General features: G+C 38.8%; 1 protein-coding gene across 4 annotated transcripts in view; it reads left to right on the top strand.

Moving 5' to 3' along the window:
* The window catches only part of CDC42SE2 (CDC42 small effector 2), a 116854-nt gene extending 89126 nt beyond the window's left edge, over positions 1 to 27728 (top strand). For 2 of the 4 annotated variants that reach the window (XM_030926866.1, XM_010381561.2), the window contains exons 4-6: positions 18276 to 18377; positions 24109 to 24224; positions 25024 to 27728. In XM_030926866.1, the coding sequence (XP_030782726.1) occupies positions 18276 to 18377; positions 24109 to 24207 (201 nt within the window). In that variant the 3' untranslated portion in view covers positions 24208 to 24224; positions 25024 to 27728. Of the gene's footprint in view, positions 1 to 18275; positions 18378 to 24108; positions 24225 to 24930 lie in introns of all 4 variants that reach the window. The other 2 variants (XM_030926867.1, XM_010381560.2) reach the window with 2 other exon arrangements.
* Positions 27729 to 27791: the final 63 nt, after the last annotated feature.

The following is a 27791-nucleotide window of genomic DNA, read 5'->3' as shown; positions in this document are numbered from 1 at the left end:
AAAGTTTTCTTGAGTGGAAGTAGCTCTCTGTTGATGAGGGATCCAGAAAAGAGATGGTTTTTCCCCTGGAGTTGGGCTGCTCGGTGGCCCCAGCTGTCTTCTAACTGCCCCAGCCAAACTCTGCCACGTCCAGCCAGTTGATGGCCTGCTGGCATGCTGGTGTCTGTTGGTATGCTCTTCTGCAGGTGTGCTCCCTCGACGTCTTTTCACCTTCTAGTCGCTTGTGTGCTCCTCTCAATGTTTGGCTGCTGTGTGTCTGCCTGCTAGGGTCTTGGGTTTTTATAGGCCCAGGATGGGGGCATGGCGGGCCAGGGTGGTCTTGGAAAATGCAACATTTGGGCCTGAAAACAGGAGTGCCTGTCCTCACCTATGTCTCTCCGTGGGGGTGGAGCCCTAGCCAGGGACCTGCCTTTCTCTACCCAGCACTTCCTGTCCCCGCTCCTATATCATCTAAAGGAACCACACTCTTCCCTTCCCAGCACTCCTGTATCAGTACATTTAATATGTTTGTTGTTTGTTATTGTTTAATGAATACATACTTAATATGAAATATTCCACAAAAATTCCACGAACACCTGATTTCTTACCTTTTTGATTCCTGAGAAAAATTACATAAAACTTAATGGGGCTTTGTGGTTACCATAATGGAGGAATAGCTTGCTTGTTGGCATCAGGAAACAGATGTAAAGAGTCACTAATAATTTTTGTTTCTTTACATTGTACAAAGACATATCTTTGGCATTCTAAACAGTATCAAGACTGCCTTATCTTAAAGCTGCTTGGTCATCTGCTAAAGTTTTCTAAAATATTTACTGAAATAAAGTGCTGCATGCCAACTCTCCCACTTGTTCCCTATCACCCCCTGCTCTTGCACATTCCATGTGTGAAAAGGAACAACCCAATATTGGGAAGAAAATAGAATGCATTTTTCTGAGTATAGTAGAATAGTCATTTTTCTCTTCCTACTCCTTCATTTTAATATAGTACAATGCAGAGTATAATAGAGCCCCAATGTTTTGAGCTGTGATAATCCAAAACTTATTAACTAACTGTAAATGCTGTAGTTGCTGTTGCTAGATATAGCTAAGGTTGTAGATTTTTAATTGGGTGGTTGCTCTCCTGCAATTTAATTTTTTAAAAAGCTTTGTTAGGACTGGGCACAGTGGCTCACACCTGTAATCCTAGCACTTTGGGAGGCCGAGGCGGGTGGATTGCCTGAGCTCAGGAGTTTGAGACCAGCCTGGGCAACATGGTGAAACCCCGTCTGTACTTAAAAAAAAAAAAAAAAAAAAAAATTAGCCAGCGTGGCGTTATGTGCCTAAAGTCCTAGCTACTTAGCAGGCTGAGGCAGGAGAATTGTTTGAACCCGCAAGGTGGAGATTACAATGAGCTGAGATCGCACAGCTGTACTCCAGCCTGGCAACAGGACGAGACTCTATCTCAAAAAAAAAAAAAAAAAAAAAAAAAAAAAGGTTGTCAGCTCTTGACAGAACTATAGTGAATTCTTCACCAACTTATTGAGCATCAGAATACTGATCAACTTCTAAGGTAGCTTTAAAAAACAAAGAACCCTGATTTACAGGGAAAAAAAAAGCCACTTTTCATATTATTTGCCTTCCCGTCTAGTGGTTTCCCACATAGCACTGATTTTTTTGTAATGCTGTTTGTCTCTAGAGTGTTATTTTGTTTTTGTTTGTTGTTTGTTTTGTTTTGTTTTGAGACAGAGTTTTGCTCTTGTTGCCTAGGCTGGAGTGCACTGGTGCGATCTCGGCTCACTGCAAGCTCTCCTCCCGGGTGTAAGCAATTCTGCTGCCTCAGCATCCTGAGTAGCTGGTATTACAGGCACCCTCCACCATGCCCAGCTAATTTTTGTAGTTTTAGTAGAGATGGGGTTTCGCCATGTTAACCAGGCTGGTCTCGAACTCCTGACCTCAGGTGATCCACCCGCCTCGACCTCCCAGAGTGCTGGTTTTACAGGCATGAGCCACCGCTCCCAGCCTTTTTCTCTCTCTCTCTCTCTTTTTCTCTTGAGGTGTCTCGCTCTGTCTCCCAAGCTGGAATGTAGTGGTGTGATCTCGGCTCACTGCAACCTCTGCCTCCTAGGTTCAGACAATTCTCCTCCCTCAGCCTCCTGAGTAGCTGGGACTACAGGCATGCACCACCACACCCGGTTAATGTTTGTATTTTGGTAGAGATGGAGTTTCACCGTGTTGGCCAGGCAGATCTCGAACTCCTGATCAAGTGATCCTCCTGCCTCAGCCTTCCAAAGTGCTGGGAATTGCAGGCATGAGCCAACACACCTGGCCTTGGAATGTGTTATTGTGGACATGTACACAGTTATAGTACATTTGTAACAATAACACTCTGGTATTTCTACAGTGAGCCAGGTAGTTGTGAGATAACAGTGAGTACAACAGATGTCATCTCTATCATCATCTCTCTCACTTTAGTGGACGACATATTTACTGTACAAATAAGTATGTATGATATCAGGTGGTGATAAGTGCACTGTGGAAAAAGAAAGCAAGAAAAAAGAGAATGACGTAGGAGAAATGGGGATATTAATTTAAATAGTGTGTTCAGGTAAGGCCTCTCAGATTAAGTGCTATATAGGCACGAGTTTAAGGGAGTAAAGTACACAGATACCTAGGGCAAAGCACTGCGAGTGAGTAGTAAGTGCAAGGTTGGGTGTGTGAGTGGAACATCAGAGAAGGCAGAATGACTGTGAGGCGTGGGGCCAGTGGTGGGAATGAGATCTAAGAGTTAACCAAGGGCCTGTTCATGTTTGGCCTTCCAGGTCATGAAAAGACTGGTTTTTATTCTTTGTGAAATAGGAAATCATTGAATGGTTTAGAGCAAAGAGCCAAAGTATGTGGAAGAACATACCTATTTTTTCTAGTGGTTTGACTTACTGTATGCTCAGAGAGCACTGACAAACCATACTGCACACTGTAGCCCAGTGAGACACCTCACTCCTTCATGCACACTTAGCCTCCTCAGCTGTCTAGAGTATGGAATATGCTCTGCAATAAGGTTGCAATTATTCCCTTTGTGGCTTTTCTTTCTGCCGTTTGCTGTTCTGATGTATAGTTTTAACCTATAATAGAGTGGGGGCATGAGGATATGTGCAAGTGATGGTGCTGGACTTGCCCACAGTGAAACAAAGGAAGTGCAGTGTGCTCAGTGTTTAGATGGTTTAGGTTACTTCAAGGGAAGTGGTTGAGGAAACAGAGTGGGGATAGATCAGTTAGACAGCTAAGGATTGCTTAAGACCTTAGACGTTTTAGAAAACATCAAAGTTAGGCCAGGTGCAGTGGCTCACGCCTGTAATCCCAGCACTTTGGAAGGCCGAGGTGGACTGATTACCTGAGGTCAGGAGTTCAAGACCAGCCTGGCCAACATGGTGAAACCCTGTCTCTACTAAAGATACAAAAAATAGCCGGGCATGGTGTCCCATGCCTATAATCCCAGCTACTCGGGAGGCTGAGGCAGGAGAATTGTTTGAGACCGGGAGGCAGAGAGTTGCAGTGAGCTAACATTGTGCCACTGCACTCCAGCCTGGCCTGGCCCACAGAGCGAGACTTTGTCTCAAAAAAAAAAAGAAGAAGAAAAAAAATAAGAGAAAAAAGAAAACATCAAAGTTAACTACTGCAGCCTCAGAGGATGAACCAACAATTCCATGAAAGGTGGCTGGAGGAAACTAGCTGAGGGCACTCCATGAGGGGATTTATGTAAAACAGAAAAGTGATTGCTCAAATATGATGGATCTCCATAGCTTCTATGCTATAATAACCTCATATGGCACAGATTTGTATAGAACTTCCATTTTCAGGAACCACATTTTATACCCTAAATTAGGTATGAGTATAGTAAAAGTGTCATCTTTTTTCCTGTTTCTGAAAACACAAATGTGCATGTTCCTGATTTAGTTTCACACAATCACATTATAAAACCATAGTCATTTCAAAATGCTTAAACTAAATGAATTTACTTAATAAAAGAAGAAAATTAGCCTTATCAGGGCTGGACGTGGTGACTTATGCCTGTAATTCGAGCACTTTGGGAGGCCAAGGCGGGTGGATCACGAGGTCAGGAGATGGAGACCATCCTGGCTAACATGGTGAAACCCCGTCTCTACTAAAAATACAGAAAATTAGCCGGGCATGGTGGCGGGCGCCTGTAGTCCCAGCTACTCGGGAGGCTGAGGCAGGAGAATGGCATGAACCCGGGAGGTGGAGCTTTCAGTGAGCGGAGATCGCGCCACTGCACTCCAGCATGGAGAAAGAGCGAGACTATCTAAAAAATAAACAGAAGAAAATTAGCCTTGTCAGTTGAGAAATGAAAAATAACTCTACTTTTTAGAAAAACATCATAGAAGACTCATTCAAATGTTTTAACTGTACTACCAAACCTAGAAATACTAAAGACTAGTATACTGGAACTACCTCCCCTGCCTTAGGGCTGACTATTCTATTTTCTTGTAGATAGTCACTTTGGAATGTAGTGGATGGAATTCACTGTATATTGTACCTCTTCAGCTCCTTTAATATAACTGTGGAAAAAGTTCAAATTGGTCTATATGTACTTGAAAACGAACTAGAAAGGCTGTTTTCAAAACTGGAACAGACAGGTTCTGGTGTTCCAGTACCGTTGTCTGTGCCCTTAACCAATTAGGAACTATTGGTAAGCTAGTGTCCGTAGCATTCAGTGTGAGTTCAAGATGGGGAAAAGGGATAAGAAGGCAGTAGAAAGCTCTTTATGTTTTGAAAGGATAATGCTTTTATAAGTTTGTAAATGTCAGAGAAGAAATTTTGCTTTGATGTTTTTCGGTTCAGAATGTAGTTGATCTTTATTCAGTTCAGATTGGAGTTTTTTGTTTTTGTTTTTTTTTAAACTACATATCTCAAGTTGAAGCAAGCAATTTCTTTGTAAACCATGTGGTTGTTGCAATTTTTAGTTACTTAAAATGTGACGTCAGCAAAAGTAACAAATAATAATCAGTCTTTAAAAGAAAAATTAAACTTCTTTCAAACTGTAATATATTTGGTACAAAAAATGTGAAACAGGCCAGGTGCAGTGACTTGCACCTGTAATCCCAACACTTTGGGAGGCTGAGGTGGGAGCATTGCTTGAGCCTAGGAGTTCAAGACCAGCCTGGGCAACATAGTAAGACCTTGTCTCTACAAAAAATTTTAAAAATTAGTCGTGTGTGGTAGTGTGTGCCTGTAGTCCCAGCTACTCAGGAGGCTGAGTTAGGAGGATTGCTTGAGCTGGGAGGTTGAAGCTGTAGTGAGCCAGGATCGCACCACCGCACTCTAGCCTGGGCAACAGAGTGAAACCCTGTCTCAAAAAACAAATTATAGATCTATATAATTTTATTTTTTATATATATATTACAGGTTAAAATATATCAAATATATATATGTATATGTGTGTATGGTGTATGTGTGTATGTGTAATATATATGTGTGTATATATATAAAAAATGTAATGATGCACAACAACAAACAGATATAAACTCCTGCCTAATACAAATGGTCTGTTGGTGGACATTTGAGTAGTTTCTAGTATTAAGTTTTTTTCTGTTACAAACTATGCTATAAATTCTTGTACATGTCTCAGTATATACATGACTTTGAGTATACTTGTTTCTGTAGCATAGATATCTAAAAGTGGAAATACTGAATTGTGGGGTGTGGGCATGATCAGTTTCACAAGATAGTGCCAAATTATTTTGCAAAGGGATAACTGCTCCCACATTAATGTGTTACAGTTCTGCTTTCACAACGTCTTCATTAATGCTTGTTTTTTCACGTTTTGATTTTTGTCAGTCTGATGGGTAAGGTGGGATTTCATGGTATTGTTCTTTTCTGGTTGCTAGTGAGGTTAAGTGAAGCACTTCTTCTTGTGCTTGTTGCTCAGTACGGTTTCCTCTTGTGTGAAAGACATACCTGCTCATGTCTTTTGTACATTTTTAAAATTTCTTATTTATTCATATCCTTCCCTCTTCTGAATACAAATTCTTTGTTGGTTATGTGTGATTTAACAAAGTACCTTTTTTGGCTTATATTTTTGTGCTTAAGAATTTTTTCTTACCTCTCATTCATAAGGATAATTCACTCAAATTTCCCTATAAAAGTGGAATAATTTTGCCTTTTACATAGAAGCCTGGAGTTGATTTTTGAAGAAGGGATTTAATTATATTTATTTTCCATATGGGGAACCCTCTGTCCCACAACGACTTCAAAAAAGTCTTTCCCGGACAGACACGGTGGCTCACGCCTGTAATCCCAGCACTTTGGGAGGCCGAGGCAGGCAGATCACAAGGTCAGGAGATCGAGACAGTCCTGGCTAACACGGTGAAACCTTGTGTCTACTAAAAATACAAAAAAACAGCTGGGTGTGGTGATGGGCGCCTAAAAAAAAAAAAAAAAAAAAAAAAAAAAAAAAAAAAAAAAAAAAAAAAAAAAAAGTCTTTCCCTTCCCCCACTGGTATGCGGTGTACACGATCAGGCTTCCGTACATGCATGAGTCAGACTCTAGATTCTGTTTCACCATTTGTTCACCCTGGTGCCAATAGATGATGATACACAGTGTCTTCTAGAGTTTGCATTAATATTGTTTTGATATCTGGGAGGGCAGATCCCTTTGTCTTCACCTTTTGTTATGTTTTGGCCAGTCTTAGTCCTTGACTATTACGTATCAGTTTTAAAATTAGTTTGTCAGATTTTCCATAAGGCCTGTTGGGATTTGGATTAGACCTGTATTGAATCTCTATATAATTCCCTTTTGTGAAACTGGTGTGTCTTCATTTTTAAGCTATTTCCATAAATACTCTTTTAAAACTTATATTTTTAAACATATTCAGAAGTAGACAATAGTATAATGAGCCCCATGTACCCATCTCTCAGCTTCAACAACTTTAATTCTTGTCTGATCTTCACCTCATTCCATCTACTTTATCCTTTCCTCTATTATTTTGAAGCCAAATCTGAGACATTATATCATTTTGTCCATAAATATTTCAGTATCCCTAAAAGATAAGAACTCTTATTTAATGTAACCACAATACCATTATAATACCAAAAGTAATTTGAAAGGATTTTACATATAAATGTACAGTATAAAAGTTATGAAACATATTATGAAGCATATATTACTCGTTAAGAAATAGGACATTGCCAGCACCCCAGAAGGCTCCTTGTGTCCTTTCCAATTACACACATCCCTTTTCCAACACCTGGAGGAACTGCTGTCCTGATTTTTATGGTAATCACTTCCTTGTGTTTTATGATTTTACCGTCTATATATGTATCCCTAAACAATATAATTTAGTTTGCCTGTTTTAACTTTAAATGGAGTCATTACTGGTTGTAATCTTTTGTGTTTTCTTCTTTAATCCAGTGGTATATTTATAAGATTGATTCATATTGATGCAGACAGCTAAATTTTATGTTCATTTTTCTTTAACATTTTCTTGTTTGGCTGTACCATAATAGATTTTTCCATTTCAGTTCTTTTGATAAACCTAGTACGGGACTATTATGCACAATGCTCTTTTGTGCATTTGTGTATGTGTAGCCTGGTAACATGTACACAAGTTTTTCTAGGGTATATACCTAGGAGTGACATTACTGGGTCTAACAGCTAAGGAAGTTACCTTTACCGAGCAAAAGGAAATTCTTTTAGACTTGATGTTACCATCTTACATTCCCACCAGCTGTTTGAGTGTTCCATTGTGCCATATCCTCATCAACACATGGTATTTTCAGACTTTAAAATTTTTATCAATGGGGGAAGAATGTAGTAACAGTTCTTTGAAGGTTAGCCTTGTATTGTTTTGCATTTTAATATGAGAATGAACAGTAACGCTGACTTATTAATAGGTTGTGAGCTTCAGGATTATGCACAAATAAGAGATTTGTTGAAGTAACCACAGTTCCACACTTGCACACCCTTTGTCATCAGCATATCCCATTTGTGTTACAGTGTAAGACTAGTTATTTCAGAGTACAGAAAAAGACACATTTAGATGAACTGAAGCAGATTCAAGTGACTTTATAAGACAACATCTTTGTTTTTATGTTTAATTTCAAGTATGGTTAAGCACTAATTTAATTCAGTGCTTTCTAGTTATTCTGCTTCTAGTAACTCTTACAGAAACAAGTGTAGTCAGTAGCCAACAGACATCCATGTCAGCCTATATATGACTTATTAGTAGAGCTTAATTTTTTAAAAGAGATGAGAAATAAAGAGAAGGTCTAGTATTTTCCTCCCACATTCCAACAGTTCATTTTATGTGCCGCCTTTGGGTGAGCACATTCCATGTTGTAGACCATTGATTATAGTAGTCAGAGCATGGAGCTCTGGAGTTCAGAAAAAGTATTTTATTATTGTTGTTATGACAAAAATAATTACCATGTAAAGAAAAAGAAAAACTCAGGGAAAAAATTTATGAACAAAAGAGAAAAGAAACTTATGGTTAAATCATTTTTAAAATACATATGGCAAATAAGCATCAATTTTTTTTTCTGTATGCCCATTGGAAAATATCGTCTTGCTTCATCTAACAGGCAATGTTAAGTGGAGTCACTATGTGTTCCTCTTAACTGGAAGATTTCTTTCTTTTGGTATGAATACTGAAGCATTTATTTTACCTTTTTTTTTTTTTCCCCCAGCAGAGACAGGGTCTTGCTTTGTTGCCCAGGCTGGTATCAGGCTCCTGGCCTCAAGTGATCCTCCTGCCCAGCCTCCCAAAGTGCTGGGATTACAGGCATGAGTGACCTAGCCTGGTCAAACATTTCTTTAGTTGTTTGAAAGTCATCTGACCATATCTGGGAAATTATGTTTATTTAGAAAACATAGCCTTTAATTGCCAATTCTGTTATTGTGTAAATGATGTGCAAATCTCCATGTTTTCATGAGGTGGCTAATTATTAAAATGGCTAAAGAGTTGCTTCTAGACCGGGCATGGTGGCTCACGCCTGTAATCCTCCCAGCACTTTGGGAGGCCGAAGCGGGTGAATCACGAAGTCAGGATATCAAGACCATCCTGGCTAACACGGTGAAACCCTGTCTCTACTAAAAATACAAAAATCTAGCTGGGCGTGCTGGTGGGCGCCTGTAGTGCCAGCTACTCGGGAGGCTGAGGCTGGAGAATAGCGTGAACCTGGGAGGTGGAGCTTGCCGTGAGCTGAGATCGGGCCACTGCACTCCAGCCTGCGAGACAGCGAGACTCTGTCTCAAAAAAAAAAGTTGCTTCTAAAACACCAATAGCATGAAATTTTTTTAAAACTGACTCTTGGGGTTTTATAAGCCTAGACACAACAAGAATGAAGAGGATTAAGCCTTTGTCTTTCTAGAGTTGGTGAGGATTGGGTTCTGATTCTAACATGGCCTTGATGTATACAAATAGGAAAAAAAGGAATACTGGTGAGGAACTCAAAATTGCATTATTTTTCAAATCAGTAGTGAGTTAAGACTAGGTAGTGCATTGTTCTAGAAAAATAAAATGTTTTTGCTGATATGTATCTGTGACTAAAGGGAAGTTAGAACTTAAGTAATCTGGGATTTAATAGTGGTATTTTAGTAACTATCTGGGGCTGGTATTTATAATGTTTATAATATATTGAACATTTTTAGAAGCACTTTTTAAGAACCTGTTCATCTGTGATGTAAACAGATGGTATAAATCATTCAGTTTTTCATCCTTCTCTCAAACTTGTTCATATTGAGTAGGAAATATTACAGATACATTTTATTAGCAGCTCTCATGTAAGACAAATTCTAGGTCAGATCTCAGTTCTCTTTTTAAAGTACTCAGTACCCTAAAGTTTGGTCGGATCTCTTATCACCCTTGCACATAGTAAAAATTCTTCTGGTTCTTAGATATTTCTGGTATTTATGTTCCATCTACTTTTGTCGATTGAGCTTTCTTACAGTTTCTTGAAAAGGTGTTATGCTTACATTCTTGTTTTAGCAGATGGTATATTGTTTGTTTTATATGTGATTTTGTTTTGTGAAATGAAAATAATTTTCATACAGTCTTAAAATTTTAGATCTTAGAGACATCATAGGCAAATGTAGTCAAATACATGTGGGCACGCGTGCATGCAGATTTGGAAACTATACTAAGAAGTTAATTAGTAAACTAAGATCAGCGAATTAGTGGCAGAGCCTTTTGCATTTTAAGACCAGTTTTCTTTCTAGTATATTTCAGTAAATTTTACCCAAATAGAAACGAACATCCAGGTTGGATATAAAGTTGAGTTATGAGACTATGTAGATACACAGCACTAGGTGATAAGTTACAGTGAAACAAGCAGTGTTTCAGTATTTCAGAAAGCATTTTTTTGCTACCAAGTGTTAATTATTATCTGCCGTTTTTGCAGACTTAGTTCAAATGCTTTCATATATATTAACTTCGTGAGAAACATGCCTGTCATTTTAATTTCTTCATTTTCCCCCCCTTATCCCCTATCACTGTTTTGGTTTGGTTTTGGTTTTATTTGTTCTTGCAGCGTCTTATCAGTTTTACCACGAGATACTTATGGAGGGTATTAGAACAATTAATGATAGTTTCATTAAAAGTTAAGCAAACAACTTTGGGAGGCCGAGGCAGGTGGATCATGAGGTGAGTTCAAGACCAGCCTGGCCAAGATGGTGAAACCCCATCTCTACTAAAAGCTACAAAAATTAGCTGGGTGCGGTCGCAGGTGCCTGTAATCCCAGCTACTTGGGAGGCTGAGGCAGGAGAATCAACTGAACCCGGGCGGCAGAGGTTGCAGTGAGCCAAGATTGTGCCACTGCACTCCAGCCTGGGCAACAGAGTGAGACTCCGTCTCCAAAAAAAATAAAATAAAATAAAATAAAGGTTAAGCAGACATTGTGTGTGAAATTTGTGACAGAATTTTTGTTTTAAACTAAGCAAGCCAGAAGCAATTCCAGTGCAAAGTGTGGTATAAGAAAAATTAATTATAGTACAGTACTTGACTCAATTGTAAACACTTTTCACATAGAGTTAATATAAACACTTGATATCTGTATCTCAATTTTATATAGTAAATGTTTGGAGGGAACTATATGACTTGCTTTGAAACACAGTTGTTCGCACAGTGATGTGAAGGAAAGAACAGTGGACAAGGAAGACTCCCAGATCTGATTTTAGTTAGCTGTGGGACTTTGGCAAGTAATAGCTTCCTAGGTACATTGTATACTGTATATATAGAGTGGATAGGAACAATCCCAGATGGACCCATAATGGCAGAAATTTCTAGTGAAAGGTTTTTAACACCATTGACAAATACATCATTAATACTTGAAAGAGCTAGTTCAAATTAGTTTCTCCCTTCCTTGTTTTTTTTTTTTTTTTTCTGACCTATTTTGTGCTTCAGTTTTCATCCTTGGAATATGTGACTTAAACCAGATACTAATTTTAAATAGAAGGAGAAAAAAACTGTTTTCACTTCAGGTTTCTCACTGAGAGATGAGAACAACTAGTTTCTTCAGTTTTGCTTTTAGCAATTTGGCCCTTGAAAAGGTCACGATAGATTTGCTTTAGAGATTCCTTTTAAAAACAAATTTTGGGGTCTCTTGCAAAGTTCTCATCTGTCACAAGCTGCAAAATACATACCGAGTAAGAAAAGGTTAGTTGTCGGACAGATACCGACAGCACCACACTTAAGATTAGATTGTAAATGCATTACCAGCAGCTCACCTATTTATTTATGAATATTTCCAGCACAAAATATCTTTCCTTTCTGTACTTTGACTTAGATAATTCTCTGCTTATAATACTAGCTGGTTTTGGTTTCTCTGTGGTGATCTATGGTGTGACTCTCAACTCCTTTAGAGACAGCTCCTTATATAAACTCTGTCACTTGAGGGCCACTGCTGGCATTCCAGTGAGTGAGCTAAGCCCTAGAAGCCAGACAAGTAGAATTTTTTATTTTTCTCACCATAGAAGATACAGTACAAGTTTGTGTATAGAAGAAGTTTATTATTTTCTCAAGTGTTGACCTAAGTATGAGAATTTGGAATCCAAAGTAGGCTACTCAGTTATTGAAGAGCGGATTTTTTTTTCCAGTCTCTGCAGTATCTAAAACCTTGTTTCTCTTTCATTTGTCCCTTAACAAATTAGAAATTTTTTGTTATATTCTTAGAAACCAGACTTCCACAAGCAGTTTTATCAACTCAGATTACCACCCATGGGAACGGTGGATTCAGCTTCTTGAACATGAGTATCCAGGACCTGGACACTGTTAATACTCCCATCTTGACCAGGCATGGTGGCTCATACCTGTAATCTCAGCACTTTAGGAGGCCAAGGTGGGTGGATTAGTTGAGGTTAGGAGTTCAAGACCAGCCTGACCAACATGGTGAAACCCCATCTCTACTAAAAATACAAAAAATTAGCTGGGCATAGTGGTGCACACCTGTAATTCCAGCTGCTCGGGAGGCTGAGGCATGAGAATCGCTTGAACCCAGGAGGCGGAGGTTGCATTGAACTGAGATTGCACCATCGCACTCCAGCCTGGTTGACGAGTGAGACTCTTGTCTCAAAAAAAAAAAAAAAACTTTATTCAGTAGAGAGTACAAAGGTGAACAAAGGAGGACTTCTGAGCAATGGCTGAGACAAGAAGTGAGAGTTTGCCAGAGGATCCCAGATTTGAAGGGAAGGTAAAAGGTCATATACTGCTATAGAAGGTGCTAGCAAATGAGTTCATGGCTTTAAAGTTCTTGGAACTGTGCCCGGTATCTTATAAGTACTCTTTATTACCCATTTTTACTTCTTAAATATTCAGCTGTTAACCTTTATTTTTTAATTTACCTTTGAGGTTCAGGGGGTACATGTGTAGGTTTATTATATAGGTAAACTGAGTCACAGATTACCTGGTGTACAGACAATTTCATCACCCAGGTAATAGGCATAGTAACCATTAGGTAGTTTCTTGATCCTCTCCTTCCTCCCACCCTCTACTCTCAGATGGGTCCTGATATCCGTTGTTGCCTTCTTTGTGTCTATGTGTACTCAATGTTCAGCTCCCACTTATAAGTGAGAACATGTGGTATTATGTTATGGCCTCCAGCTCCATCTGTGTTGTTCCAAAGGACATGGTCTGGTTCTTTTTTATGGCTGTGAGGTATTCCATGGCATACATGTACCACGTTTTCTTTATCCAGTCTACCACTGATGGGCATTTAGGTTGATGCCATGACTTTGTGATTGTGAATAGTGCTGCGATGAACATACGTGTACATGTGTCTTTATGGTAGAATGATTTATATTCCTTTGGGTATATACTCAGTAAGGGGGTCCTGGGTCAAGTGATACTTCTGTTTTCACTTCTTTGAGAAATTGCCATACTGCTTTCCACAATGACTAAACTAATCTACATTCCCACCAGCAGCATATAAGTGTTCCCTTTTCTCTGCAGCCTCACCAGCATCTATTGTTATTTGACTATATGTAATTTTTTTTTTTTGAGACAGAGTCTCGCTCTGTTGCCCAGACTAGAGTGGTGTGATCTTGACTCACTGCAACCTCTGCCTCCCGGCTTCCAACGATTCTTGTGTCTCAGCCTCTCGAGTAGTTGGGACTACAGGGGTGTGCCAACACACCTGGCTAATTTTTTGTATTTTTGTAGAGATGATGTGTTACCATGTTGCCCAGGCTGGTCTCGAACTCCTGAGCTCAAGAAATCCGCCCTCAGCCTCCCAAAGTGCTAGGCTTACAGGCGTGAGCCACCATGCTTGGCCTGACGTTTTAATAATAGTCATTCAGCTGTTAATCTTCAGAGCCAGTGTTTCTAAACTATTAAGCCGTCAGTATCACTTGGAATCTTGTTAGATATGCAGATTAAAGCCCCACTCCAAACTTGCTCAATCTGAAATTCTTCTGTGACTAGAACTCAGAAACCTGTGTTTTAACAAACCTTCCAGGGATTCTGATGTATACTGTATCTTGAGAACCACTGCTTCAGAGGTTCTACCCAATATAAAAACTAAAACAGTGTTTGTTACCAGTTAAAACCTCTCTAGAGCACACAGCATTTCTATGAAACAGAAAATTAAATCAGCAGATAAGTATTTTTTATGCAGAAATGTAAACTCCATTAGAATTGGCATTACATGGTTTACATCCTCCAAATATAATAGGTTCTTGAGAAATATTTGGCGATAATATTAGATAAGACAAACAATTTTTAGAGAACTGAGCTGACATTGTTTCTTTAAAAAAGCCTTTTATTCATTCAACAGTCATTTATTGTCTACTGTGTGTCAGGCACAGCTACTGTTACAGAACTTGTAGTAGTGTAGGAAAATCAAACTGTAAGCAAGTAAGTTACAATACAATGTTTTAAGTACTATAATTGAAATATGAGCCATGTGCTCTGAATGTTCAGAACAGGAAATAGCCAACAGCCTCAAGTAAGAATGTTATGTTTGAGTTGGGTCTCAAAGAATGAGTAGGGAGAGACTTGGGGCAAGGGTGTTTCATATAGTTTGTTGACATTACTACCATAAAAGGTATTTTCGTTTTTTGTGTCAATGAATATCCACTAGGAACATCATTTTCATCAAAAAATGTCAAGTCCATTTTTTATATTATTACAACTTTTGTTAGTCTTTTTTTCTGTACTGTGAACTAGATTGATTAACTCGGAAGCAGCTCACACACCCAGGGAATCAGTCACTTGCATCATAGAAAAAAATACCCACTTGTTTTAGAAATGCCTGGTTCCTAATTATACTGTCACTATTTCAAAAAACGAATGTAGCTTATTTTTGGGTTTTTTCACAGTAACCACAGAAAACTCAGCTTCATAAGGATATGCTGTTAAAAAGAATGTTTGTTCTAATGTTGAAGTTACAAATTATCTGAAGTTGGTAGCTCACTCAGTGTCAAACACATTGAGTCTCACTGTGTTTCCCTCAAATAGAAAACCCTGGCACCCCTGGGTTTTGCTGGGATGCCCCAAGACACAATTTGGAAATAGTGGGCTTGTTAGATTTAATTCATAGATTTAGGGATTCAGTTATACAGCTCAACTGACTTTCTCTAGGTCATAAAGTTGAGTCAGTAGCGTAGTTTTCAGCCTTTCATTTACTTTGGCCACATTTGCATAAATGATTGCTGTTTTATACCCTGAAAGTTCCAGCTTTTTTCACTGTCCCAGATGGCAGGTATTTTAATTTTCTTTATTCACTCTGTATCTGCTTCTAGAACTACCTCAGGCTGTACATCTTTTACTCTTACTGTAGGCCTTCTGCTAACCTGATGGGACCTGGCCTTCATTTGCTTCTCAGTGACCTGTGTTTGCACACTAAGCTGCCCAGAGAATAGTCTTTGGGGAAGTTTTACCTTTTAAGTGATTATGTAATTACTGTTTTCTAGCAGCTACAGTTGATCCATATGCCAGAAATGTGACGGAGGTAGATAAGTATGGTTATATACATACTTGTTTAGATAAGGATGCAAATATGGTTCATACAGTAGCACATACTTTGAAATTAACCTGCTTCTCGCCTCCTTGCATATACTCCAAATTGTTTAGTTCATTATCTTTAATAATTCTGATGTAATAATGTGAAAAGTCACGGGAAGAGACATTTTGCCTAATGTCCCCTCCACACTAACATAGTGATTCATGTGGGTCTCTAGTCCTTCACCTTAGGCAGAATAAAAGTTAGTATTTTAAGGATGCAAGGATTATTCAGATGGTTGACGTTCTTAACAAAGTTCCCTACACAGAATTTGTTTCCAGGAAACATGGTGACTCTGCTAACGACAACTGTTAATACGTATCAGAGCAGAGTGCACCATTTCCTGTTTTTCTTTGTGGAGGTCCGACTCTGGAATTCCCCTTGTTTGCCCATGACTATTCTTTTTTTTCTTTTGAAATAGAGTCTCACTCTGTCACCCAGGCTGGAGTGCAGTGGTGTGATCTCGGCTCACTGCAACCTCTCCCTCCCACCCCCCAGCCCCGGGTTCAAGCAGTTCTCCTGCCTCAGCCTCTCGAGTAGCTGGGATAACAGGTGCCTGCCACCATGCCCAGCTAATTTTTTTTCTTAAAATATTCAATTTTCCATTCAATTTCCCAACAGGGCCCCAAAAGACAGTTTCTTACCAACTTCCAAAAAAGGGCTCAAAGTAAAACTAAACTTGTTCAAATAAAGCAATGAGAGTACTTTGTTCCTTAGTGTTATAGACTTATAATTTATATAATTGTTTTTAGGGAAAAGAGTGAAAAACTATAATACAACTTTTTCCAAGATTAAAAAATATTGCAATAACATGTCATAACAAAGAGCTTCTGAAAAATAACCATAATGGAAAAAAATTATGTGCCTACTACTGAAAAAACCTAGAGCTGGGGTCAGCAGACTACTGCTTTTACAGGCCAAATCTAGCCTGTCACCTGTTTTTGTAAATAAATTTTTACCAAAACATAGCTACACATTTAATTTCATGTGCTCTACAGCTGCTTTCATACTACAATAGCAGAGTTGAGTCAGAGCTACAGTGGAGACTGTGTGTTGGCCTGCAAGGTTATAATATTTACTATCTAGTGTGGACCTCTGAAGAGGATAAAGTGGAGTTATTTTCCAATGCAGTGAAATTATAAAGATAAATAAAATAAGTTATGAAAATATAAGAAACTTGGAAGATTACAGACACACACATGTTCAAATGTCCACATAGCAGGAACTCCAGAAATAGCAAAATGAACACATGGAGCAATTATCAAGGAACTAATAGAATAAAACTTTCCTAAGATACAGAAAACCTGTGTTTAGATAACCATGTGCCATGCAGAATTACTGGAAGGAAAATCCAACAAACGTGGAGATGGTCTAATGTCATTGCTGAATTCTAAGGATGAAGAACATAAATATTTCAAAGGAAAAGCGTCAGGGTTTGTTTTTGTTTTTTTGTTTGTTTCTATCTATGACAATAGAAATGAGAGGACAGTAAAACAATGTATATTGACTTCTAAAATATACGCATGGGCTCGCCACTTTTGTAGTTTTATAGAAAGTCATGTTCTCACCCTGAAGAGCTGTCATATGGGACTGTCTTGATAAAATTTTAAGGTTTATCAGGATCATGCCAGCATTTCAGTAGATAAGGACATAAAAGTGTTATGTTCAAAGGCAGCTAATCCAACAAGTTTATAACTCTGCTTGGTTTTGAGGGAAGCTGCAATTTCAGGAGAAGTACACTATTGACAGTAAACTGGGATAAGCAGAGCCCCATAGTAGGACACTAACCCAACGTGGCCAGTGATCTCTCCCAATAAGATTATCATATCTAAGGGGTCATGGAAAACAGATCTAAGATAATCTTCAAAGCTGGAAAACTCTTAGATAATCAGTGAAACATAGCAGTATGGTAAGGAAATAATCTCTAAGGTGTAGATGAGCATATTGGTCAGAACAGGGATACCAGCTGGTGGCTAAAGTTACTGGAGAATGGGGCTCAGCACCCCATGAGAAGTGGTTGTCAAAAATTAGGAAGAGTCAGCCAGGCGTAGTGGTGCATGCCCGTAATCCTGGCTACTTGGGAGCTGAGGTGTGAGGATTGCTTGAGCCCAGTTAAAGACCAGCCTGGGTAACATAGCAAGACTCCATCTCAAAAAAAAAAAAAAAAAAAAAAAAAAATTAGGAAGAGTCAGTAAGACCCAGCCTAGTTAGTCAACAGGTTTAGTTCCCAGCTACAACAGACCAGAGAAGAGTGAATGGACTAGGACCAAATCTGTCACCCTCTCACCCTCCAACCCCCACCCACACCAGCTGAAATGACAGATTCATTTTAGCATAGAAAGGTAATTGGGTATAATCTGAATAATAACCATCAAAATATAATACATCTGTTAATGATGAAAGCCAGAAAATAATGTTTAAAATCAGACATTCTATTCAAACCACACTGTGTTCTTTGCCAACAATAATAGTGACTGAGGGTAATTTTACATGTCTCATTATTTAAAAAGAACAAAACTTAAGCGGTTATTATACAAATATGTGGATGACCAGAACTAGACCAAATAATCTATTAAGTTCTAAATAATAACCTGTTATTTTGCTTTACTAATCATTTTTGTGCATATGTTTCTCTTGGGGATTTCATCATAAGAAGTAATTGTGGCAGGCTAAGAGCTAGGCATTTTTGTGTTCTTGGCAAATTTATTAAACAGTCATAGTATAAAAATCCATCAGAATAAGTTGTTCATAAGATCACTTTCTCAACACATTGTTCCCCCATATTTTAGAAAAGGCGACGACGGATTGACAGAAGTATGATTGGAGAGCCCACAAACTTTGTGCACACGGCTCATGTTGGATCAGGAGACCTGTTCAGTGGAATGAATTCAGTAAGTATGTTGGTGGGACATGCAGGTAGGGCATTGGGGCATAGTCATGTGAAACCTGTGTGATAGGCACAAATATTTTTAATAGCATTATGCTAAATGAATTTGTATATAGTGAATGTAAATACATAATATGAGCATAGAAGAGGGAGAAGCAAACTAATGATGAAAAATTAATCTCTTCGAATTTGCTGGGTTATGTATTTGTTTCTGTTTCTTGTACGCAATTCTTCATAGCTGCCTTTGTCCCAAATAAATACTTTGAAACTTGAAAGGATTTGAGTTCAGAGTAGAGGTTAATATCCTATTGATTCTCTTGCTCCCACCAAAGAGACTTGGATATCAGCCTTTTAAATAATAATCTCTTTTTGTTCTTTTAAGTTCAGTTAGTTGCCTTTTGCACACATTTTTATTGCTTTACTTTATAAACCAGTGGTCTCCAACATTTTTGGCACCAGGGACCGGTTTCGTAGAAGACAGTTTTTCCATGGGGGAAATGGTTTTGGGGTGAAACTGTTCCACTTCAGTTCATCAGGCATTAGATTCTCATAAGGTATCCGCAACCTAGATCCTCACACATGCAGTTCACGATAGGGTTCGTGCTCCTATGAGAATCTCTTGCCATCACGGATATGACAGGAGGCAGAGCTCACACAGTGATGCTCACTTGCAGCTGCTCACCTCCTGTTGTGCAGCCTGGTTCCTAACAGGCCACTTGCGGTTTTGGGCCCCCTGTTATAAACTCTTCATCTTTACCTCATAATATTAGAATGTTGGTGATTTATTTACTCTAAGTTCTTATGCAGTAAGCATAGGATTAGAATTTTCACATATCCCTTTAGGTCAAGGCAGTAAAAATTTTGTCACATTTGCCAGCAGGATGTGAAGAATCAGAAATAAGATTTATTCGCTATCTTTTAATAGACGTTTCAGTGAGTTTCAGAATAGGCTTTAGATCTACTCAGCTGATCTTTTAGTCTTTAATTTTTGTTGAAGAGAAAACCAGAATGCATTATAATAGAAGCAGCACCAAATGCAGGTTCTTGTCAGAGTTGTTCCTCACATTTGCCTTAAAGCAAGCCACTGAGTATCAACAGACTGACTCTTTTCCCCATTCCTAAAGTAAGCAAGTATCTAAATGATCCCTAAAGTGTTCAGAACCAGAAAGTCAATAAGGGTTTTATAAACAAAATTATGATCCACTGTATACCAACATACTAGACAGCATTAACAAAAGACTTAACAGAGACTTTAAAAATAGGTAGATGGGTATCCTGGATACGGCAACGACGTTTGTCATTGCAGTTACTAGGTAAGCAAAGGAGTGACATTTGAACCTTCCTGGAAAGGAAACAGCTTGTTTGTTTTAAATCCCTAGGAAAAGTGCTTTGTTTCACTTGAGTGCTTTTTGGAAATGCAAGAGATATCATGTTGCTGTCAAAATAGCCAGTAGCTTTGTTTCCTGCATCAACATAGTGTAAAAAGACTAACTAGGGCCTTATTACTTTTATTAATATGGTTACTATAATAAAGAGAATGGGTAGTTTCAAATTTATTATATATAATGAATTTTAATTTCTCTCTCATCAACAGATGTTGTCTCTGCTGCCTCAGATTTTTTAAAAATCCAGCTATAAGGCCAGACATCGTGGCTCTCTCCTGTAATCCCATTACTTTGGGAGGTTGAGGCAGGTGGATCACCTGAGCTCAGGAGTTCAAGACCAGCCTGAGCAATGTAGTGAAACCCTGTCTCTACCAAAAATACAAAAAAATTAGCTGAGTGAAGTAATATGCACCTGTGATTCCAGCTGTTTGGGAGGCTGAGGGGGGGAGGATTGCTTGAACTTGGGAGCGGGAGGTTGCAGTGAGCTGAGATCATGCCTCTGAACTCCAGCCTGGGTGACTGAGTGAGACCCCATCTCAAAGAAATAAATCCAACTGTATAGGAGGAATTAAATTTTAGTTCATAGCATTTAAAATCTTATGTACATTTCCAGATTTCCTTTAAGATTCCTCCCTGAATGAAAAACCTATCATTGGCATATTATCTTTTTTGCTTCTCATAGTTTAGGTAGAACTTTAGGACTGTACTTTGCAGGGCTTGCACACCTGCCTCTTAATCTTAGATGCAGGATCGAGATGGGACTTTATCTGTGGTAGAGTTTCTACCTTGTCTCCAGGCAGCCTTCTCTGCTACTGAAGTGGACTTTTTATGAAGTATTTCAGCCCTTTAGAGCTAAATGTGTTTCCCAAATGTGTTCTGTAGTTAATTCATATTTGAGTTTGCTATCTCTAAAGCAATATTCAGCATCCATCCCACCATCACAGAGCACTGTGTTCTGGCTGCTCGGAACGGTGTTGTTCAGTTAGTAACTTTTTTTTGAGATGGAGTCTCGCTCTGTCACCCAGGCTGGAGTGCAGTGGCGCAATCTCAGCTCTCTGCAACCTCTGCCTCCTAGGTTCAAGCGATTCTCCTGTCTCAGCCTCCCGAGTAGCTGGGATTACAGGCATGCACCACCATGCCTGGCTAATTTTTTGTATTTTCAGTAGAGCGGGGTTTCACCATGTTGGCCAGGCTGGTCTCAAACTCCTGACCTCCAGTGATCCACCCACCTCGGCCTCCCAAAGTGTTGGGATTACAGGTGTGAGCCACTGCGCCTGGCCAAGTAACTTTTCTTGAAAGTATCGTGGATAGTTCTGATTTGATGAGCCTGACTCTTAGAAAAATTATGTTCTCCTATACAGTGCAATAATAAATAAGAAAACATAAATAGACATGCTGTTTATTCAAAGAAAAGAACTGAGCAGCTAGTATTAGGAACATGGCTTGACGCATATGCAACAAGCTTGCATGAACTGTGTTATTGAATGGTTAGATGACTTGTAATTTCTTTTTTCCTCTAAATATATTCTTCTTCTACCTTTACTTAGTGTCAAATACTTTCTTTTCTACTACCTTTTTTCCAGAAAAGATTTCTGTTACCCGTTCATTAATATCCTGTGTTAAAATATCGTATATTTGGCCGGCCACAGTGGCTCAAGGCTGTAATCCCAGCACTTTGGGAGGCCGAGACGGGCGGATCACGAGGTCAGGAGATCGAGACCATCCTGGCTAACATGGTGAAACCCCGTCTCTACTAAAAAAAAAAAAAAAAAATTGTATATTCACAGTCACAATAATACATTCAATCTCAGCACTGAAAGATTACTTATTAAAGTTACTTAATAAAGGTTACTTAAGATCAACCAAACCTTTTAAATTGAAGAACTGAGTTTTGGAGAAAAAATACTTTTTTTCTTTATTAGAATCTGCATGGCATTATTGAATGCATAGTGTAAAAACAAAGATTTTTTGTTTGGTTGGTTTGGGGTTTTTTTTTAATGCAGAGTCTCTTTCTGTTTTCAGGCTGGAGTGCTCACTGCAGCTTTGACCTCCTAGGCTCAATCGATCCTCCTGCCTCAGCCTCCCCCAGTAGCTGGGACTACAGGCCTGCACCACCATGCCCAGCTAGTTTTTGTATTTTGTTTTGTTTTTTTTTCTTTTTTCTTTTTTGAGACGGAGTCTTGCTCTGTCACCCAGGCTGGAGTGCAGTGGCTGGATCTCAGCTCACTGCAAGCTCCGCCTCCCAGGTTCACGCCATTCTCCTGCCTCAGCCTCCCGAGTAGCTGGGACTACAGGTGCCTGCCACCACGCCCGGCTAATTTTTTGTATTTTTTTAAGTAGAGATGGGGTTTCTCCATGTTGGCCAGGATGGTTTTGTATTTTTTTTGTAGAGATGGGGTTTCACTATGTTGTCCAGGCTGGCCTCAAACTCGTGGGCTCAAGTTATCTGCCTACTTCGAACTCCCAAAGTGTTGGGATTACAGCTGTGAGCCACTGCACCTGGTCATAAAGATGTTTTTTAAGACAGACCTAAAATATCTATAAAAGCTAACATGCCATGTTAGGTGGAAAATTATTTGGTATCAGGTTTGTGCCACATAACTTAATGTTAGTTACCATAAAGGGGCAGATGATGAATTTGAACTAGTGTCGTATGACAGGCCCTAGCCTCTTCACACTGCATTAACTGAGGAAGTTTATGTTTAAAAAACAGACAAAAATAAATACAGATTTCTTCTTAAAATCTTACCTGAAGTAGTCATTTTGTTAATGTGACTATTACAGCAATACCTTATAATGTGATGTCATAGAAATAAGATGTTCCATGTAAGTAAATTTCCAGGTTAGTAAAAATGTCCCCATTTAAGAGCCAAACACATATTCTCATTTAAACTCTTTTGATCTAAATAAGCTATGCATTTTCTGTTTTGCCAATATCTTCTATTATAGTATATATTGAAACCTGACTTACTCCAAAAATGAGTTAGACAAGTCTTTCTTTAAATATATTGACTCAGAATCACCAGTGGAAAGCACCTCACCCTTCATGCCTTATATTACAGTAGGTGCTCAGTAAGTATTTGATAAGCGGATGACTGATAAATGAATGATGCCCTGGTTCCCTCCAAATCGTGGAAGTGTGCAGGGCCCTTTGAGCTGATTCCATGAAATACTCAGCCACATTGCCACTGCTCCCTCTCCACTGTTAGGCCGTCATCTCCAAAATCGTATTGCTTGTGTTCCTTCTTCTAGCAGTTTAGCCTGACTCTCCAGTTCTCTGCTGCCAGACTGCTTCTAATTTATATGAACTAAGATTGGAATAATAATGATATGCTAAAAGTACTTCACAGTTTGCAAATGACTTTATGTGCCTTTCTTTCAGCAAAAAGAAAATATCCCGGCTTTCGTACATCTTGCAGTCTTATCAGGAAACAGCCCTGTAATGTGGTCGGAACAGATTACCATTTTAACCCTTTTACAAATAAGAAGCCTGATACTCAGAGAGGATAGTTTACCCAGTTACAATATTAATAAATAAACTGGGACTATCTGTCTTTGGATTCTTTGATTCTTTTTTACTTTATCAGGCTATGTTAACATGGTACATTTTATGACACAGACTTTTAAGATTTATCTTTGGTTGGTCCAATTTTATTCACGCTTATTTTCTTGGTTTTGATTCTTTACTAGGTGATTGAGGTGATTATATATGTGAGATATCTGTAAATTAAGATACTTGAGGTTGAGAAACAAAGTGGAGTTGATTGGCCGGGCGCGGTGGCTCACGCCTATAATCCCAGCACTTCGAGAGGCTGAGGCAGTCGGATCACCTGAGGTCAGGAGTTCAAGACCAGCCTGGCCAACATGGTGAAACCTAAAAATAGAAAAATTAGCTGAGCGTGGTGATGTGTGCCTGTAATCTCAGCTACTAGGGAGGCTGAGGCAGGAGAATCACTTGAACCGGGGAGGTGGAGGTTGCAGTGAGCTGAGATGATGCCACTGCACTCCAGCCTGGGCACCAGAGCAAGACTGTCTTAAAAAAAAAAAAAAGTGGAGTTGATCTATATATTTTTGACTATTTTTCAGATGTTACCAAGTGCCTTGTGAATTACAAACTGACTTTTGTAATTTGGAAATAGAGAAAATAGAGGTTTTTGCAAAAAGTTTCAATTGCTAGCCTGTTTGTCCTTATAACCAGAAAATGTTTGTCTATAAAATTTTTTTTTTTTCTATAAAATACCCTTCTGAAAAAAGCAGCTCAAATAAAAATCTGGGAAAAGAATTACTTAGTTGCACCGGACCTAGTTCCTGACTTCCATTTTATTTTGTTCTATTTTTGTCTTGTTTTAGGTTAGCTCCATTCAGAACCAAATGCAGTCCAAGGGAGGCTATGGAGGTGGAATGCCTGCCAGTGTGCAGATGCAGCTCGTGGATACGAAGGCAGGATAGCCCTGGTCCTTTCTCCAGTGAGTACTCAGAGCTGGGGTCTGGACCTGAAGGCCAGACATGGCCAGGCCGATAATAGTAAATATATATATATTTTATTTTTAAATTGTGACCTTACTGGGAAAGGCAACATTACTCAGCTAAGTGTCGTTTCTGAACTTTGAATGTAAGTTTTAGGTTCTTTTCCTTACTTTAAAACATCTGGTTGGGGAGGATTCTGATGACAAGATGCTTCTTATGTGTTCTTTAAACAAGAGTGAAATTATTATTTTGAGTATTGAGGCTGAGCCTGGTGGCTCACTCCTGTAATCCCAGCACTTTGGGAAGCCTAAGTGGGCGGATCACCTGAGGCCAGGAATTGGAGACTACCCTGGCCCACATGGTGAAACCCCATCTCTAGTAAAAATACAAAAATTAGCTGGGGGTGGTGGCGCACGCCTGTAATCCCAGCTACTTGGGAGGCTGAGGCATGAGAATTGCTTGAACCCGGGAAGTGGGGGTTGCAGTCAGCTGACAGTGTGCCACTGCACTCCAGCCTGGGTGACAGAGCAAGACCCTGTCTCAGAAAAGTATTGATTAGACTAAAGATAATCTCATGGGTAATAAACAATTTTATAGTTAACACTTCATTGTTTATAAACTTTTCAGATTAATTAAAAAGACTACTTTGAAAAAGGATAAACCCTGAAAATATAGAAATAATGTGAAGTTTTTTTTGTTTTATAGGGTTATTGTGAATTTCTGTATTTTCTCTTTCCACTATTCTGTAATTTTTTTTGTCCTGTGATTGCGTTTCTTTTATTTTGAATTACAAAAAAGAAGTGTGATGGCACCTTGTCTACCCTGTCGTGATTATTCCAGTGAGATGTTACTGTTCTGCTCTGAAGAAGATACTGTCAGACGAATCCTGCATTTCCTTCAGCTGGCCTGCATGCCTTTGGACTCATGGACAGAGTTCTTTGGATTGTCACTGAATTTTCAATGTTTAATCAGTATGGATCTGATCTTCGCATGATCTTTTTTGTGAATGCTAACACCATTTTGCAGGTTTTTTTTTTCTATTTTAAACATTTTTCTTTTCACTGCTGAGCCCCTGCCTTATGATTTTATTAGAAAGCAAGGACCTGCTATTATTTGTTAATTTGCCATCATTTATGTATATTTTGGAAGGTATGAGACCCACAAGCACAATGATCATTTTTATTTGTTTGAGACTTCAGCAGAATAGGTATCTGCATGCTTTATGAAGTTGCTTCGGTGAGAGCTCATGGGATGCCAGAAATGAACATTTCTTTGCTGCCATGGGCTGATGATGCTGCTATTAGATAAAGTTTAGCTGTGGCACCAAGTCACATCATTTTCATAGAAAAAGATCACTTGTAGCTTTAGAAGTATGACCTTTTGGTCTGTTTGATTAGAATTGCAATAAAAGAAAAGCTTGCATTCATAAGGCATTCATTCTGTTGTAAATGTTCAATATATTTATTTTGAGAGCAAGGACCTGTGGTTGTAAACAGGTGTGGTTACGTATCTGAGTGTTGTGGTCATACTCTCATCCAGTCCGATCCTGAGCATCTTCATCTTATTAGCTGTTCGTTTCTTTCTGCACTCATTCTTTTATTTTTACTTCTTTTTAATGTTATGGTATCCAGTTGTTTCCAGTAGCAGTTTCTTGAACTTCTGGCCCGTACTACTAACTGCAGATCTCCAGAGTCACTGGCCTTTCTGTGCTCTGCATATTTTAGGGGCCACGTCAGTTGCTAAGAGCAACATACATACTGACCTGGCTGAATTATTGCCAGTGAAAACAACCTGTATGAAGCCTTTGCTCAGGTTCTAAAATACGTTTGTCCTTGCACAAATTTTGTATGTTTCAGATATTTCTGTAAAAGTTTCTTCTTTTCTGTTTGTTAGAGTGTGGTGTTAAGCTAGAGTCAGTGGTCTGTGTTCTCATTAAAATGTTTTAATCCTATCTCCAATTCAAGCCTGCCTAACTACATTTGATAGGATTAACGTTTCATATAACAAATGGGGCTTAATTAAAAACTTCAGATAACTTTGAATAAAGGAACAGGGATCACTTTATCTTCTGCCTTCATTTTCCTTCGTCCCAGATTCTTGCAAAACAGGCAACTGAACAAACATTAGGTTAATGTAGGTAAAACGTGAAAGCATTTCTCCTCCACTATCTAAAATTTAATTTACCCAGTACAGTGGGGCACCAGACTACTTGATCTTTGTATTTTGCAGTTTTGAGCCTTTGTGTCAATCCCAGGCACAGAGAGGATCTGCCAAGGAAAAAATTTGCATCTTCAGAGTAGACATTTTGCAGTTTGTTTAGTAACTTCTAAAGTTGAATTTATCCATTGTCACTGATTCACCAAGTGGATGTCACATTGTGGAATTTTCCTGAGTACCGTTGTCATTCTGCTCAGCCAGGCACAATCAGTTCCTTGGCCAGGGACATTGCTGTGTGCAAGCTCTTTAGAAGGGAGATTGGGTTTTCTTGGCATTATCAGCACTCATGCTATTTAGTCTACTTCTATTTTGACTCTTTAAATTAGTACAGTTTTTCTACTTGTCATATAACTCCTGGAACAACAATACAGGAAGCTGTGATCCTTTTCCCCGACTCATGATTTTATTCTTTTTCCAAATCGCTGTTTTGTTTTGTTTTGTTTTTTTGCTGCTCCAACGACCAGCGTGTGTTGGATCGGATCACCATGGTAAGCCAAAAGTGGACTTGTCAGCCTATAACTACTCTGCAGCTGCCATAACTCTACAGGCACAGTAACTACACTTTATATAGGAGCACATGCCAAAGTGCCTGGGAGGTACCAATAACATCAGGAAAATTACAAAAAAAGATAGATACGGTATTAACCTTGGACATAATTATTATTATTTTTTTTTTAGGGAGGCAGCTTTCCCACATTTATAAATGGGGTTGTAAATCTCAAGAGGTCATCTGTTCCCCATAGCAGCATATCTCATTTTTAAATTGAAGCTAATTAAATAGGATTTTACTACTCAACATTCATTATACTGTTAATCTTTGCTGAAATACATGCTAACAAATGTTAAGCAAGGGAAACTGAAGATTGAATCACATGGATTCTGTTAGCAGTGTTCTGCTTTCTGTAAAAAGAGGTACTTTCCCATGATGGAGGCATGAAGTGGTGCCAATAAGCATAGAGCGGAAATGTTGACTTTAGTTCACATTGGGTTTAGCATTTCCAGTGCAGCATTATCAGTGGGCCTTTAAAAATACTTTGTGAGTACATTAGCTTTCACTTTGTTGTTAAGTTATAGCAGACTCATTATAGAGAACAAGTATGCCTTGATTTTGTTTAAAATGACTTCTGCTAAGCACCCAGAAGATAAAATTGACATATTTTTATAATATAAGCATACTTTTTTTGTACATTGTGTTCATTCTTGAATAAAATGAGTTCTGTGTTGGCTTGTAGATATTAAAAAGAAAGTATTGATTTTGATTCAATAAATGTTTTCTTTCAATCCTGGTTGGCCTTTCCTTTAAATTTGTTTCGTTTTTCTTTTCTTTCAAGGAAGGAATTATTTACCAG

Source organism: Rhinopithecus roxellana, chromosome 3 (assembly GCF_007565055.1).
Source record: "Rhinopithecus roxellana isolate Shanxi Qingling chromosome 3, ASM756505v1, whole genome shotgun sequence".
Classification (NCBI taxonomy): Eukaryota; Metazoa; Chordata; class Mammalia; order Primates; family Cercopithecidae; genus Rhinopithecus; species Rhinopithecus roxellana.
The sequence above is the reverse complement of the archived record's forward strand: the minus strand, read 5'-3'. Positions and strand labels throughout refer to the sequence as shown.